This window comes from Furipterus horrens, unplaced genomic scaffold (genome assembly GCF_987537825.1).
Source record: "Furipterus horrens unplaced genomic scaffold, mFurHor1.1.pri manual_scaffold_13, whole genome shotgun sequence".
NCBI classification, from domain to species: Eukaryota; Metazoa; Chordata; class Mammalia; order Chiroptera; family Furipteridae; genus Furipterus; species Furipterus horrens.
In genome coordinates, this window is record NW_028327183.1 from 30,214,844 (window position 1) to 30,227,735 (window position 12,892).

Genomic DNA, 12,892 nt, shown 5'->3' on the forward strand with positions numbered 1-12,892 from the left:
ATGGACTCCCTCAAATCGTAGACACCGTCTGAAGCATGTGAGCGCATGTGCGGCTTTCTAGGATTTTAGGTTCTCACAACGTCTCTTGGAATGAAAGCTGCCTGAGGGTTGAGGATGCGTTTCCCCTGCTTCCAAATCCTGAACATCGTTTCCTGAGACATCGAGCGTCGCCAAAACCTGTGCTTGCTGGTGCTGTGCTTGTCGTTTTCCAAAGTGCCTGTACCGCGCTCAACTGATTATTTTAATAAGATCAACTCATTCACTATTGTACAAGGGAAGAGCTGGGAAGAGAGAAAGAGAGGAAGACAGGGAGAGAAACCGATGTGTGAGAGAGGCAAAGACCGCTTGCACAGGGCCCCAGACGGGGACCAGCCTGCGACCCAGGCAGGTGCCCTGACCGGGAATCACACGGGTGAAACTGTCGCTTGCAGGATCAATGCTCAGTGCAACGAGCCACGCAGGTCAGCGCACCAAATTCGCCGTTTGAAACTAAATTGTCACTTGGCAGGGCCACGGACCCAGGAACTTTTTTACACTTTTACCCCGCTCTTGAAAGGTCTTAGTATTTCTGCTTTACCTCCCTCTCCCGCCAGGCAACACTCTGAAATGGAAATGGGAGAGAAGACCTGCCAACCCAGTTCAGGCTCAGAATGGAGACAACAGCGCACTGGCTGGGGACGAGGTAAAGAGCGATGCTGACACTGGAGGACAGCTCTGGAGGCTGGTCTGAGCTTGTAGGGTCAGCAGCAGGAGACACTGTTTACCCTGACCGTCAGGAGAAGTAAGTGCATGCGTGGCACTTACATGGATTCTATGTATGGCAGGTACATATGTGTGTTTGAGTCTTTCAAACTGGTGGCCGGGTGGGAATAACCGATGACATCAGAGGCTTCCGAACCTCCTGATTGGGAGGATCCATTCCGTGGCGCTAGGCAGCCCAGGTGGGCAACTACTTCTGTGATCGCCCACATTTACGGAAGGAGAACAAGGAGCCATGGCTGACACTGACTCAAGTGCCAACTGTGACCACCTTGGCCCAGAGCCGAGCACCTCAGGGAGCCCGATGGAGCTCAGAGTTACTCGGGGGAACGCAGGACAATCAGGTGAGGAAACAGGGGGCGGCGGGATTTGGCACGGTTGACATTAAGGAGGAAGGGGGCCCTGAGCAGGCTGTGTGTGAAAGAAAGGAGAGATTCAGAGCACCACCGGATTACAGGAGATGACAGGAGCTGGGGACCAGGAGATCCCCATGAAAGGACAGCCTGGGAGGCAAGCAAGGAGGGATAGGAGATGAGTTTCAAAGATGAGAGAAGGGAAAGGAAGAAACAAGGACGGTCCTTTTGTCCCCCTTCAATGGGAGAAATCCTCTCAAACGAGGAAGACCTTTGAGGACACAGAAGAATAACAGCAAGGTGAACATGGGGGGCGGTGGAGGGGCGGAGTATTGGATTCCCCAAAGGAGGAAGATGAAAAGATGGCAGGGGAGAAGGCCGGTAGCCTATGAGACAAGAAAGAATGGAGGGGTTGGTTTCTAGGGACGGGGGGAGAGGTGGGGTGGAAACGAGGTCGGGTTTTGGTGACCAATAGCTGAATTTCAAAGGCAAAAGCCTTATAACGTACCCTGGGTTCTTAACTCAGGCGCCTGTGTGGAATCCACCACCGCTGCTCGGACAACCGCAGCAAAGCGGAAGAGGGGGCGAGCAGAGAGGCGGGGGGCACAGGAGGAGACCGTCCCCACGCCTAACAACACCTGGCTCGTGGAGGACCGGGACGGTCTCAAAATGACCCTGAAAAGGAAGCGTGGTACAACGGTCCAGAGAGAACACCAGGAGGCCTTTGCCAGGCTTCTCAGTAAGCAGATACCCTGGAGAGCCCCCTCCTAGCCTACTCTTAAGTCACAACTTTGAAGAACTATACTTTTCCAACAGAAAAGAACTCCCTGCTGGTTGGTGGGCTCTCCTTCCTAGGTGGGCTCCCTATCGAGTCTCAGTGGGGACCCTTAGATTAGGCTAGACTTGAGGAGGGTTTGCACTGGGAATCACGTGGCCTGTGAGTATTGCACCCTCGGAGACTTCTGAGCTCTCACTGGCCTTTTGAATCTAAATACCTTCACGTGTGTAAGGGGAGAGAAGGAGGCCAACTTCACGCCTTGATGTGACTGTCAACAGACAAAGGACGGAATGGCTCTGGCATGAATGAGCAGGGCTGCATTCATGCGTGATGGGGGAGCAGCACTGAGTCGCTAAGATCTCAGTCACGCAGATAAGCTGCTGCCACCCTACGTGTCGCTCGGTCCCCCGGGACTGGGTGGGTGAGGGTGGTGACACACCTGCTTCCTTTCCCAGGGAACGATCTCCTCTATCCCTCTTCCTGGCAGCCTCACCCTTCGCCCCGCTCCTCAACCTTCCCCCAGAGCGGCACGCTTCCCCTCTTGAGCCCGGTACGCTCCCACGGAAACTCCGTTGCTGTCATCAGGCTCACACTTGCCCTCTCTTCACAGAGGACCCTGTCATCAAACGTTTCCTTGAGTGGGACGCGCAGCTGAGAATCTCAGATAAGGTGAGAGGGGTTCCTGCTCCACCATCGAACCCTCGGATCAGGCGGCAGTTTCCTGAGCCCGCAGTTCCCCCCCCAACCTGCCTTCGGGGACCTAGGCGTGTCTCGCAGTGCGGACGGCAACCCTGCCTCTGCCCCGGCTCTTCTGGGACCTGAGCCCAAGGCTTGTCCCTCTTCTCTCAGCTCTTGGGGACTCCCCTTCGCTCCAGCTTCTCAGAGACCCTCCCGATGCCGGCCGGCCCAAACACAGAGCATCTCTGAGACCCTAGGCGCCTGCCATGCCGGGAGCATCAGCCTTTCCCTTATCCCGCTCTTCTTCCTCTTTCACAATGTGAGTCCTCGTGTGTGTCTTCCTCCTCTTCCCACCAGTACCTGCTCTCAATGGTCCTGGCCTATTTGAGCCGCGCCGTCCTGTTCTCCTGGCAGTACCGGCGCATCCACTTCTTCCTGGCCCTGTGAGTACCGTGCTGAACCCCATCAGTCACTTTCATCCTCTGGGGAGCGCGGGGACACGAGCGGGTCTCCGACCTCTCACCTGCTTTCCACCCCATTTCTACCGTGTACACTGGGGATGAACTTGATAGGACTGGACTACCGCGTTTCTTACACTGTTCTTAGGAAGACCCAACGACACCAACGTCCGTTACAAGACTGAAGAAACCACAAGAAAACATCAGGTCCTCACAAACATTTCACACCACCCTTCCCCTGAGTAAACAGGCTTGAGACGAACCGTTCCTAAGTCTTCTCCCCCACATCCCGCCACACCTCTCGACGACACCAAATGTCACGGTCTTTCTCCTCAAGGCAGGCCCCCGTCACATACCACAGATCGATTGTGAATACTCGCCCCGGGTCCCGGGCCGGCCTGTTCGGCTGTTTCGAGTGCCGTGCGGTCCACCGAAGTGTTGCGGGTTCGGTCGCGGTCAGGGCTCCTGAAGGAGGCGACCGATCCGGGTTTCTCGCTCACGTCAATGTCTCTCCCTCTCTCTGAATCAATACACATCTCCTCGGGGGAGGAGAACAAACAGTAAGACCCAGGGCTCTTTCTTACCAATCTCCCTGAATGGACTTCGAAACACAGCTCTAACCACTTCCCCACCCCCCCACCCAACAAGTCCACTGGCTCGTGTTGTTCTCAACCGAGGCCAGAGTTCTCGCTGTGAAATCAGCTCTCTCTGCACCCTCCATCAAACCCGGTGACCACCCTGACACTCCCTTCTTCGTTTCGCTGCTCTTCCCAACACCCTTCCCTGACTGTATATTGTGCTTTCTGTCGCGGTACTTTTACACGCATGTAACTGAAAGACACAATCTCCTCTGAAACTAACTCAAACGCCAAAACCTTCGGACCTCCTCACTTCTGCACCCCGGTAGCCAAGGAAAAGCATTGCTAATTTAAATAAACAAACAAACAAAAAGCACATATATATCAACGGGTTCTTAAAACACTCGGCACCCTCCTCTTCCTGTCGCACAATCTGTATGACATTGAGTCTCTGAGGGCATCAGTTTTGCACTTGACGAGGACACAAAGCGTTCGGTCATTCGTCCTATGAAACCTTACAAAGTGCACCTCCAGGGCCAGGGAGTGTGAGGATGGGAGCATTCAGAAGGGCCCCTGAGGGAATGCGCCAAGGAACCCAGTCCTGCCTCAGTCACTTGGTAGGAAACCGTGAGGACTGAGATGGGCCAGTCGGCTCCTGCCCGCAGGAGCTGTCCAGGGGCTCACACGACAGGGAGACGGGTGTGCGCGCGCACGGCAGGGTCAACGAAGGGGGTGGGCTTCCCCACTCAGTTCACTGTATCTGCATCGTCAAGGTAGGAGAGGGGCCCTTCAGCTGCCTGCTCAGCAGGGCCTTCTTGTGCCTGGGAGGCGCTCTGCGACCCTGCATGGGGCTCCTGCGGGTCCTGTGTGAAGGCCGTCCTGCCTGCGTCCTCTCTGGGAAGCTGACTGCAGGCAGGGCCCCTCTCCGTCTGCTCTCAGCTGACACCCTGATGGCTTTCCTCAGCTACCTCGCCATTGACATGGAAGAGGACCGCTGCGCCCCTAAAGAGGCCATCATTTTCTTCCTCTACGGGAACAACAACCGCGCCTGGCGTCCCATGTTCCAGAAGCAGCGGTTTGAATTCTTCCGCTCCATGGGCTACAGGGCATGGGTCACCAAGGAGGAGTGTGAAGAGGTAGGTGGGCGGCGGGGCTCTGGTGGAGGGCGGTGCCGGGCTGCGGAGGGAAAGGGTCCTGGGCCTCACAGCTGGGACTGGGGGGGTGAGAGAGACGGGGGTGGGGGGAAGGGGCGGACAAGGGGAGGGTCGTGGGTCCACCTGGAGAGCCCTCACCTTTTCAGGGACTCTTTGTCTTTCCAGATCCAGGCCTTCGATCCCCAGCTCTGGGTGTGGCGGCGAGACCGTGCCCTCCTTTCTCAGACCCCGAAGGCTAAGGTAGGTGTGAACGGAGGGAGGGCTGTGTCCCCACGGGTGCAGACGGAATCATCTGTGGACCCTGGAGGAAACCCGACACATTTAACTGCACCGCCCATGATCGTCGACCCCATCCCTCTCCGTCACCCTGCCACACGTCTGAAGCACACCCACCAGGCACACAGCCAGGCATGTGCCGGAACTCCTTTAGCTTTACCTTGTCCCAAAAGCACTTCCCCTGCCCTTCCATTCTAAACGATAGCTTTGCGGAATAGAGTTCTTTATGAAACAGGGCATGAAACGCACTCCTGGTGTGGCAGGGCCGCTCCCCACTCCCGGCTCCACTCTCTTTCTCTTGTCTTCAAACTTTCCGCTGCTGTGGCAGGAAGGCGACAGCCTGGAGAGCAGGAAGGCCGCCTGCCCCTGGCCTGCGCTGGCCTGACTGGGACATCCTTCGAGCACACTGTCCTCGGCACCAGGTTGGTGTCTCAGACCCCAGGCTGGGGAGAAACCACGGGAACCAGCCCCTCTGGGCCAGCACTGCCCATCCCTGGCCTTGGTTCAGAATGCACCGACCCTCTGCTGGGCAGAGCTGGGATTCTTCCCATCTGAGAAGTGGGCGGCCTCTTGGGAGCCTATCTCATTTCACCGGCCTTCTCCCAACATCCCCTAAGGGGCGCCACGCCACTACCACTTCTCGGTGAGGTGGCTCACGCAGTCCTCGGTGCATTGGACGGTCTCTTTGACATTCTCTCACAGCAGAGTCTCCGGCTCGGTGCAGCAGGCATTCCTCCGGGTGCTTCTCAGTCACATTCGGGGTTCATTCACTGAGGCTGCTTTCACCCGCGGCAGCAGCTCGGCTCACGTTCTCCAGCATGATCTTTCCAAAGGACGGTTTTCCTCCAATGATGTCTTGTCTCCGGTCCCTGAACAGCCACCAGACAGCCTCCTCTTCTCAGGAAACCAGACACGTTGTTTCCCAGAGGAGAGGCAAGGCCTGCAGGGAGTGGCCTCGAGCTCACTGTGCTCCCTGGGAGCTGGCCTGGCTCTGTGGGAAGGGAGGCGGACAGGTTGCCACACTCCTGGGGCCTGGGTCTCCACCCTGCACTCGCATGAGTGGCCACCCCACCTGGGGAGCACTTGTGAGCCTGCAGGGTACCTGGCACCTACTGAGAGCTCAAGCTGAAGATGAGGCAGACACGGAAGCCATTGTCCGCGCGCTCACACTAAAAAGCCTTCAAAGGCAAGAAGCTGATGAGCATGTCTCGAGCTACTACTGTGACCAGGGTCCTGAGGCCTCGCTTGGGTCCCATGGTGCTGTCATGTGAGCCAGCAGGGAGGGCGGGTCAAGAGCAGCAGCCACAGGGCTGTGGTTTCGCTGCCCGGTGTGTTAGCGGCTCAGCGCACACGGCTGGGTATCTGTTTATTTCATTAAAATAAAGTTTTCTTTTTATTAACCTTGGGGAGAGAATGAGTGATATCAACGTGGATCGTTGTTCCACCTATTTATGTATTCACCGGCTGCTTCTTGGATGCGCCCTGATGGGGGATCGGACCCACAACTTAGGCACACAGGAACGCCACTCTAAGCAACTGAGCCTCTCACCCAGGGCACGCACATGGCCGTTCACAGTTAAAATCAAGGGTACAAATATCAAAATTCAGAACCTCAAGTGCAGTGACCACATTTCATGTGCTCAATAGCCACATGTGCCTTTTGGCTCCTCTACTGAAAGGTACTGATCTAGAATATGCCACTGTAGAAAGTTTGCCCGGATGGAGCTGTATTACACGGTACTTGCTCAGTAAATAGTAAGGCACAGAGAAGGGATAAAGAGAGTAGCAGGAAAAAAGAGAAGAGGGGGGTAGATGTTGCTTTGTGCTACCAGACTGGAGACCGAGGTGCCACGGATCACGGGAACAACTTTCCCAAAACCCCTTCACAACTGTTTGGAACACATTCTGCCCAGAAGGTCTCAGAGGTCAGGGCGTTACCTGGAGACAGCAGTCCGCAGCCACAGCAGACAGCAGGTAAAGTCGAGGCCAAGCTGGGCCATGGAGCAGCAGCTTCCAGTCCTGGCCTCTGAGGAAGTGCCAGACCAAAGGCTTGCAGACAGCGCCCTCTTGTGGCTCCTCGCGCCAGCTTCAAGAAAACACACACAGGCAGGGAATGCTGGGGCTCAGGTCTCATAAACTACACAGCACCCTGATGGGTGGGGTCACTGCAGCAAAGCTGCCACTGCATTAAGGACAGGTGGCTGTCACTGCCCTGGAGCACATCTGGACCGATTTCTGAACGATGGGACCAAACCCTCCCCCATACCTGGAACAAAATCACCACTGCCGCCACTGAGGCCCAAGCGCCACGTTCTCCACAGCACCTCCCCTGCCACGTTGTCTGCCGTAGCCTCTGAGGGGGTCTCCCTTGTCCACTCGCACCTTGCATCCCAGGCCATCGATTCGGCCATAATGCCTTTTCCCAAACACAAGTGTGACGCACTTGTGATCTTCTAAAAACCCCCCACTGTCTCGCCCCAGCTCCATCTTCTATCGCCGTCCCCTCCCAAGCATGAGTCTCCTACGTGGCTTGCACACCCCGCACTGTCACCTGGCGGCCTCCACACGGTGTGCCTCTGCCCAGACATTCTGTTCTCACCCTTCACTGGTGGAAAATGAGACTCATCTTCAAGTCTCAGCTCAGATGGCCCTGCCCCTCGGAACATTCCCTCACCCTCAAGACCCAGTCAGCGTGCCTTATCTTATCCATGGTTCCTCATCCCAGAGCCTGAGGCAAGGGCCGAGGACCAGGGTTTTAGTGGGAGTAATCCAGGCGGGCTGGTAAGGGAGGGCGGAAGTGAGACAGGGAAGGAAAGGAGCCAGGATAAAGGACATTTCCAGAGGGGGACTTTGGAGGGGGACATTTCCTGGCGCCACCGCAGGGATCTCCAATGTCACAGCCCTTGGGGTCACCCGGGGAGCCTGCGGAAGCCGTACCCAGCCCGCTACCCATTACGTGAGAATCCGCAGGGTGGAGCAAGGGCATCAGTGTTTTCTCTGTGTGGGAAAGACGAACTGCTTACAATCTCCTGAGACCCAGCTTGGGTGCGTCTGGGTCAGGCCTGAGGACCTGGATTCCCAAACACATCCTGGGGAAGCGGTGCTGTGGTCTGGGCCCTACCAAGGAGCCAGGGTGCCTGCCGCCCAAGTCGTGCAACTCCAAGGCCCGCCTGACAAATCCGCGCAGGGCTGAACCCGCCCGGTGGCCCGAGGACTTACCGTGATCTTCGTGGCCCTGGCATGCTTCCCATGGAAGCTGAGCACGACACTCTCCAGGCCGTGGCTGCCGTAGGTGCCTTTGAAGAGGCCCGGCCTGATGAGGTCCTCCGGGTGGCTGGGCGGGAGGTAGATGCGGCGGCAGGTCAGGCCGTTGCTGCGGGGAGGGTGACGGGAGAGCGTGGCAGAGCCGCACGGGGCTGCAGCGGTGCAGAGCCCGCACCTCCCCGCCCCACCGCGGGGCCCAGGCCGTGTGGCTGACCTAGGATGCCACATCCGTAGGGAGCAGGGGCACCCCATGTTCCCGAGCCATGCTCACCCCACCCACAGGTGCACAGCACCCTCACACCTTCTCTGATTCCAATGAGGCTTAACCCTTGGAGCGCCATGCGTCACTGTTAAAGTTTGTAGGAGAAATGCCATGTTATTTTGCTCAGAAATGCAGTTGATGGAAAATGTCTATAAGAGCATTATTCATGGGCTGAAAATTTCACGACATGTAGTAAATACCCCCTTCTTTTGTAAGCCGTGTCCTTTGACACCATTTAGCAAAAAGTTTACTGCATTAAAATTATTTTGTGACAACAATTATTTTAGAAAAAAAACTCTTTCCTTCAATATGGCTTTTGAAGTATAATATGTGGCATAAGATAAAACCGATGATTACAATCTGAAGAAACACTGCGCTACAATGATAACAAGCACTTGTCCAAGGCGATTCTTAGAGCAGGAAAAAGGGGCTATCATTTAGTAGTCTCAGGGGTATTGAAAAAACAACAGTGAGGAATGGTGTGGTTGGAAAGAACAAATGCTTTTAATTGGATGCAGAACCAGTGGAGAGGTCCAACTAGTGACTCTTTGGGGAGTGACATACAGCACCACAGCCTAAACAACACACAGAAGTAGTGGGGGTAGAGCCCTGTTTCCTCCCATTTCTCCTGCTCTGTACGGACACGGGCTTGTAGCTACAGACACCATGGCAAACTCGCTGGCACCAAGACCGGGAAGAGAGAGGAGGCCTGGCCCCTTGCCCGCACACGGCTGCCGTACCTAAGGGAGCCCGAGCACACACTCACCTGGATGTGGCCGTTGTGCGGCCCGCTGTGGCCATACATGCACTCCGCCGTGGGTCGATTTCTTCTCCGTCAGGTGAATTCTAAACCAGGGCTTGAATCGCATGGGGTCATCCACATCAGGGCCATGGGGAGGCAGGTACATTCAACCGATAATGAACGAGCCGTCCCACCTGTAGGAAGGACAAGGGCGCACGTCCACAGGAGGGTTACCTGAGGCACCAAGGCAGAGGTTCCTCACCCGCAGCTCTTCACAGTGACCACCCACATCTGCATGCTCCAGGCCCACGGAGCACCTCAGGGCCAACACACATCAAGATACCCCTGATCTATCACAATGGGACAAGCATGGCCCTGCCCATCAAGTGCTTGTTCATGACAGAGTCGTTATCTAATGAAAAACAATGTGAGCCCTGGCTACTGTGGCTCAGTGGACTGAGTGCCCGACTGCAAACCAAAGGGTCACCGGTTCCATTCGCAGTCAGGGCATAGGCCTGGGTTGGGGGACAGGTCCTCAGGTGGGAGCATGTGAAAGGCAACCACACATTGATGTTTCTCTCCCTCTCCTTCTCCCTCCCTTCCCTTCTCTCTAAAAATAAATAAATATTTCTAAAAGTCAATGAGACTATACTTAATAACAGTGTATTTGATCACTGAAATTTACTGAGAATACAACTTCAACGTGAGATGATGGATACGTTAACTACCGGTAGCTAGATGGTGGGACCATGCAGTGTGCCTTAGAAATCTTACATTTTTGTCAATTATATCTCAATACAGCTGAAAAATGAACTCTTTAAATGCAAAAAAAGCAGTTAGACCTGAATCCAAGAAAGCCTTTTAGAAAGGGGAGGCAGCTAAACGACACGAGGAAGAAGCGGAATAATCTCCTAAGTGATGCCCAATAAATAGGGCAACTGACCTGAGAAAAAAACGGGGTGCTGATTTCAACAGGACATCACGAGCAAAACACACAACGACAGCGTGCGGGCCTGCTTTGGGTCCCGATTGGAACGAACCAGCTGTCAAAGGCAGTTTTGAGACTATCGGGGAACCTTACATATGCACAGGGTCTCAGGTAATGTCAAGGAATTACCGCTACTTTTGCAAGATGTGATAAGAACGTGGTGCATATGTAGGGAAATACCCACATTTGTAGAGATCCACATTGAAGGATGAACACATGAAGCAACACAGGCCTGGGATTTGCTTGAAACCTCCTAAAAACAGAACGGCAAGGGGCAGAGACAGAGGCCACAAACTTGGCGCACTACCAGTAACTGCTGAATCCCGGTGGCAGGCATTGGCAGTTCATGCTACCATTCCCGCTATTCTTGTGTGTTTGAACCAGTGACAGATAGAAAGGGACAGAACTCAGATCAAAGGACACGCAGTCCCCACACACACGCTCAGCACAAATGCACCCACATTCTCAGTGCAGGGACACGGACAGCCCGGTCGGGAGGACCCCGTAGTCGCTCCTGCCTGCCCAGGAAGAGCCCAGATCTACAGCTTCTAGCTCTAGCCACGGGAGGAGAGAACTTACTCACTCCTGTGGCTGCCTGTCTGAGACGAGAGCCAGTTGCTGTTATTCAGTCATGGCATCCATTTCCCCTGCTTTGAGAAGCTTCTTTTTATTCATTTTTATGACTCACTGCCAGTATGAAAAACAATTCTCACCCCCACCCCCCACCCACCCCACGACTAAAAAGAAAAACATACGCCCACGCTGGGAGCTGTTGGGTTGTCCCTGAGAAAATGCTTTAATAGCAAGGCTTTTGCCCAGTGATATCAAACGTAACATATGTAAAGTGTGTTTCTTAACGAACGCTCCCACCAAAGAATATAAAGCCATACTTATCCCCGTGCAAACCCCACTCGGTGAGCAACCAGAGTCCCCAGGTAGCCCGTCTGGACCACGCTCGGAAGAGCCACACTGAGGCTGTCCGGGGCCGCTGAGAGGCAGACCCACCACTGTTACATGGCGAGCAGCCGGTCTCCCGGACTGGGCTTCTGGCCTGAGCCAGCGAGAAGGGAAGCAGGGGCAGAACACCAGCGCTCCCCGGGGCACCCGACTGTTTCCACTGGGACATCAGCTACAGCAACACCTGGGCCCAGGCGCCTGCCCGGAGCTGCCAAAGTATTAACCGCACATGCCTGGCCCTAGCGTTTCTGTTCAGGAGGCCCTGTTCAGGGCACATGCACACCTCACGGTGGGGGAGAAGCTGCTCTACAGAGAACCACCTAGGGCCGCGAAAAATAACTGATGAGAGGTTCCTTGTGATTGCTCCAATGACATATAGCAAGCAGCTGACTTGCCCCTCGGGTAGAAAAGGCACTAAGTTCCATCCACATGGGGCAGCAGTCCTGACTTCACAAGAAACCACACATGAAGAGAAAAGAAAAGAAAAGAAAAGAAAAGAAAAGAAAAGAAAAGAAAAGAAAAGAAAAGAATTCACACGCGAGGCTCTCGGACTCACCACCACATTCAGCAGTCCTCCACAGGGCCCGATATCCGGCTGCCACAACCCCGAGATGTGTCTGTATCGGTGGAGCACTACAGGAAGAGACAAAGCGGGTCTTCATTTTAGAGCCAGCCAGTCTTCACTTGACAGTGCATCAGGGGACAGGGCAGGAGGGGGAAGACAGGACTATGAAGAAATTACAAAGGCTTGTAACAGCCTTGCACACAAGGAATTCAGCAAAGCTTACCTACAAAACTTCCTAAAGAATTCTAAGAATGAAAACGTCTTTGAAAAGCATAGTAAAACAGACAACGGAGTCCTTTGGAAACCCAGCCTCAGTGTGAGCAGCTCCAATGACAGGGAACTGCTGTCTTGCAAGACATGGACTGAGCTGAGCGCCTTTGTGAAATGACGAGCCTCGCGTCCGTTTACACAGCTGAGGGGGCACGGGAGTCCTTAAGAGGTGGCGGCAGAGCCCACAATGTCATGGCACTGTACATTAAGAATTAAGTTGGGTCTTCTCTCTTTTTTTAAAAACATCGCACTTCCCCACCTGATTTCAAAAGCAAGGCAACCGTATTCACTGAAGACGACTGGAGAGAAGGAAACCCAGTGCCAACCTGAAATCTCACTAGAGAGAGGACCAGCTGCAGTAAACCTTTTGGAAAATGTCCTTCACTTCAGTTTTCCTCTGCCTTTGCACACGTACTTGTTCGGTGAAAGCTGACTGAATTAATGGGCAACCAACTCACGTAAAGCCCTGACTGCCAGGCGTAGGGTCTGGGGTCTCTGTGCAGGCACTGTGTGGTAGGTAACGTCGTGTACCAACTGGACTGGACCACAGGGTGCCTAGACACTTGGCCAAACATGATTGCACATGCGCCTGGGAAGGTGCTTCTGGCTGAGGTTAACACTTATACCGGCGGACTGAGTAAAGCCGACCGCTCTCCCCACTGGGGTGGGCCTCGTCCAGTCAGGTGGAGACCTGAGTGCAAGGCTGATCTCCCACCAGTAAGAGGGAACCCCTCCTGCCTGGCTGCAGGAGCTGAGACATGGCTTCTCTAACTACAACAAGATAATAACCCTCCTGTGAATGAGGGGGGA

General features: G+C 54.7%; 1 protein-coding gene across 1 annotated transcript; it reads left to right on the forward strand.

Moving 5' to 3' along the window:
• Positions 1–994: 994 nt before the first annotated feature.
• On the forward strand, positions 995–5,681 carry LOC149994346 (speedy protein E4A-like). The gene is made up of 7 exons (XM_090259031.1): positions 995–1,103; positions 1,639–1,851; positions 2,378–2,440; positions 2,501–2,559; positions 2,926–3,011; positions 4,569–4,740; positions 5,652–5,681. The coding sequence occupies exons 1-7, from the start codon at positions 995–997 to the stop codon at positions 5,679–5,681; spliced, it is 732 nt and encodes a 243-aa protein (XP_090115157.1).
• The last annotated feature ends 7,211 nt before the right edge of the window (positions 5,682–12,892 follow it).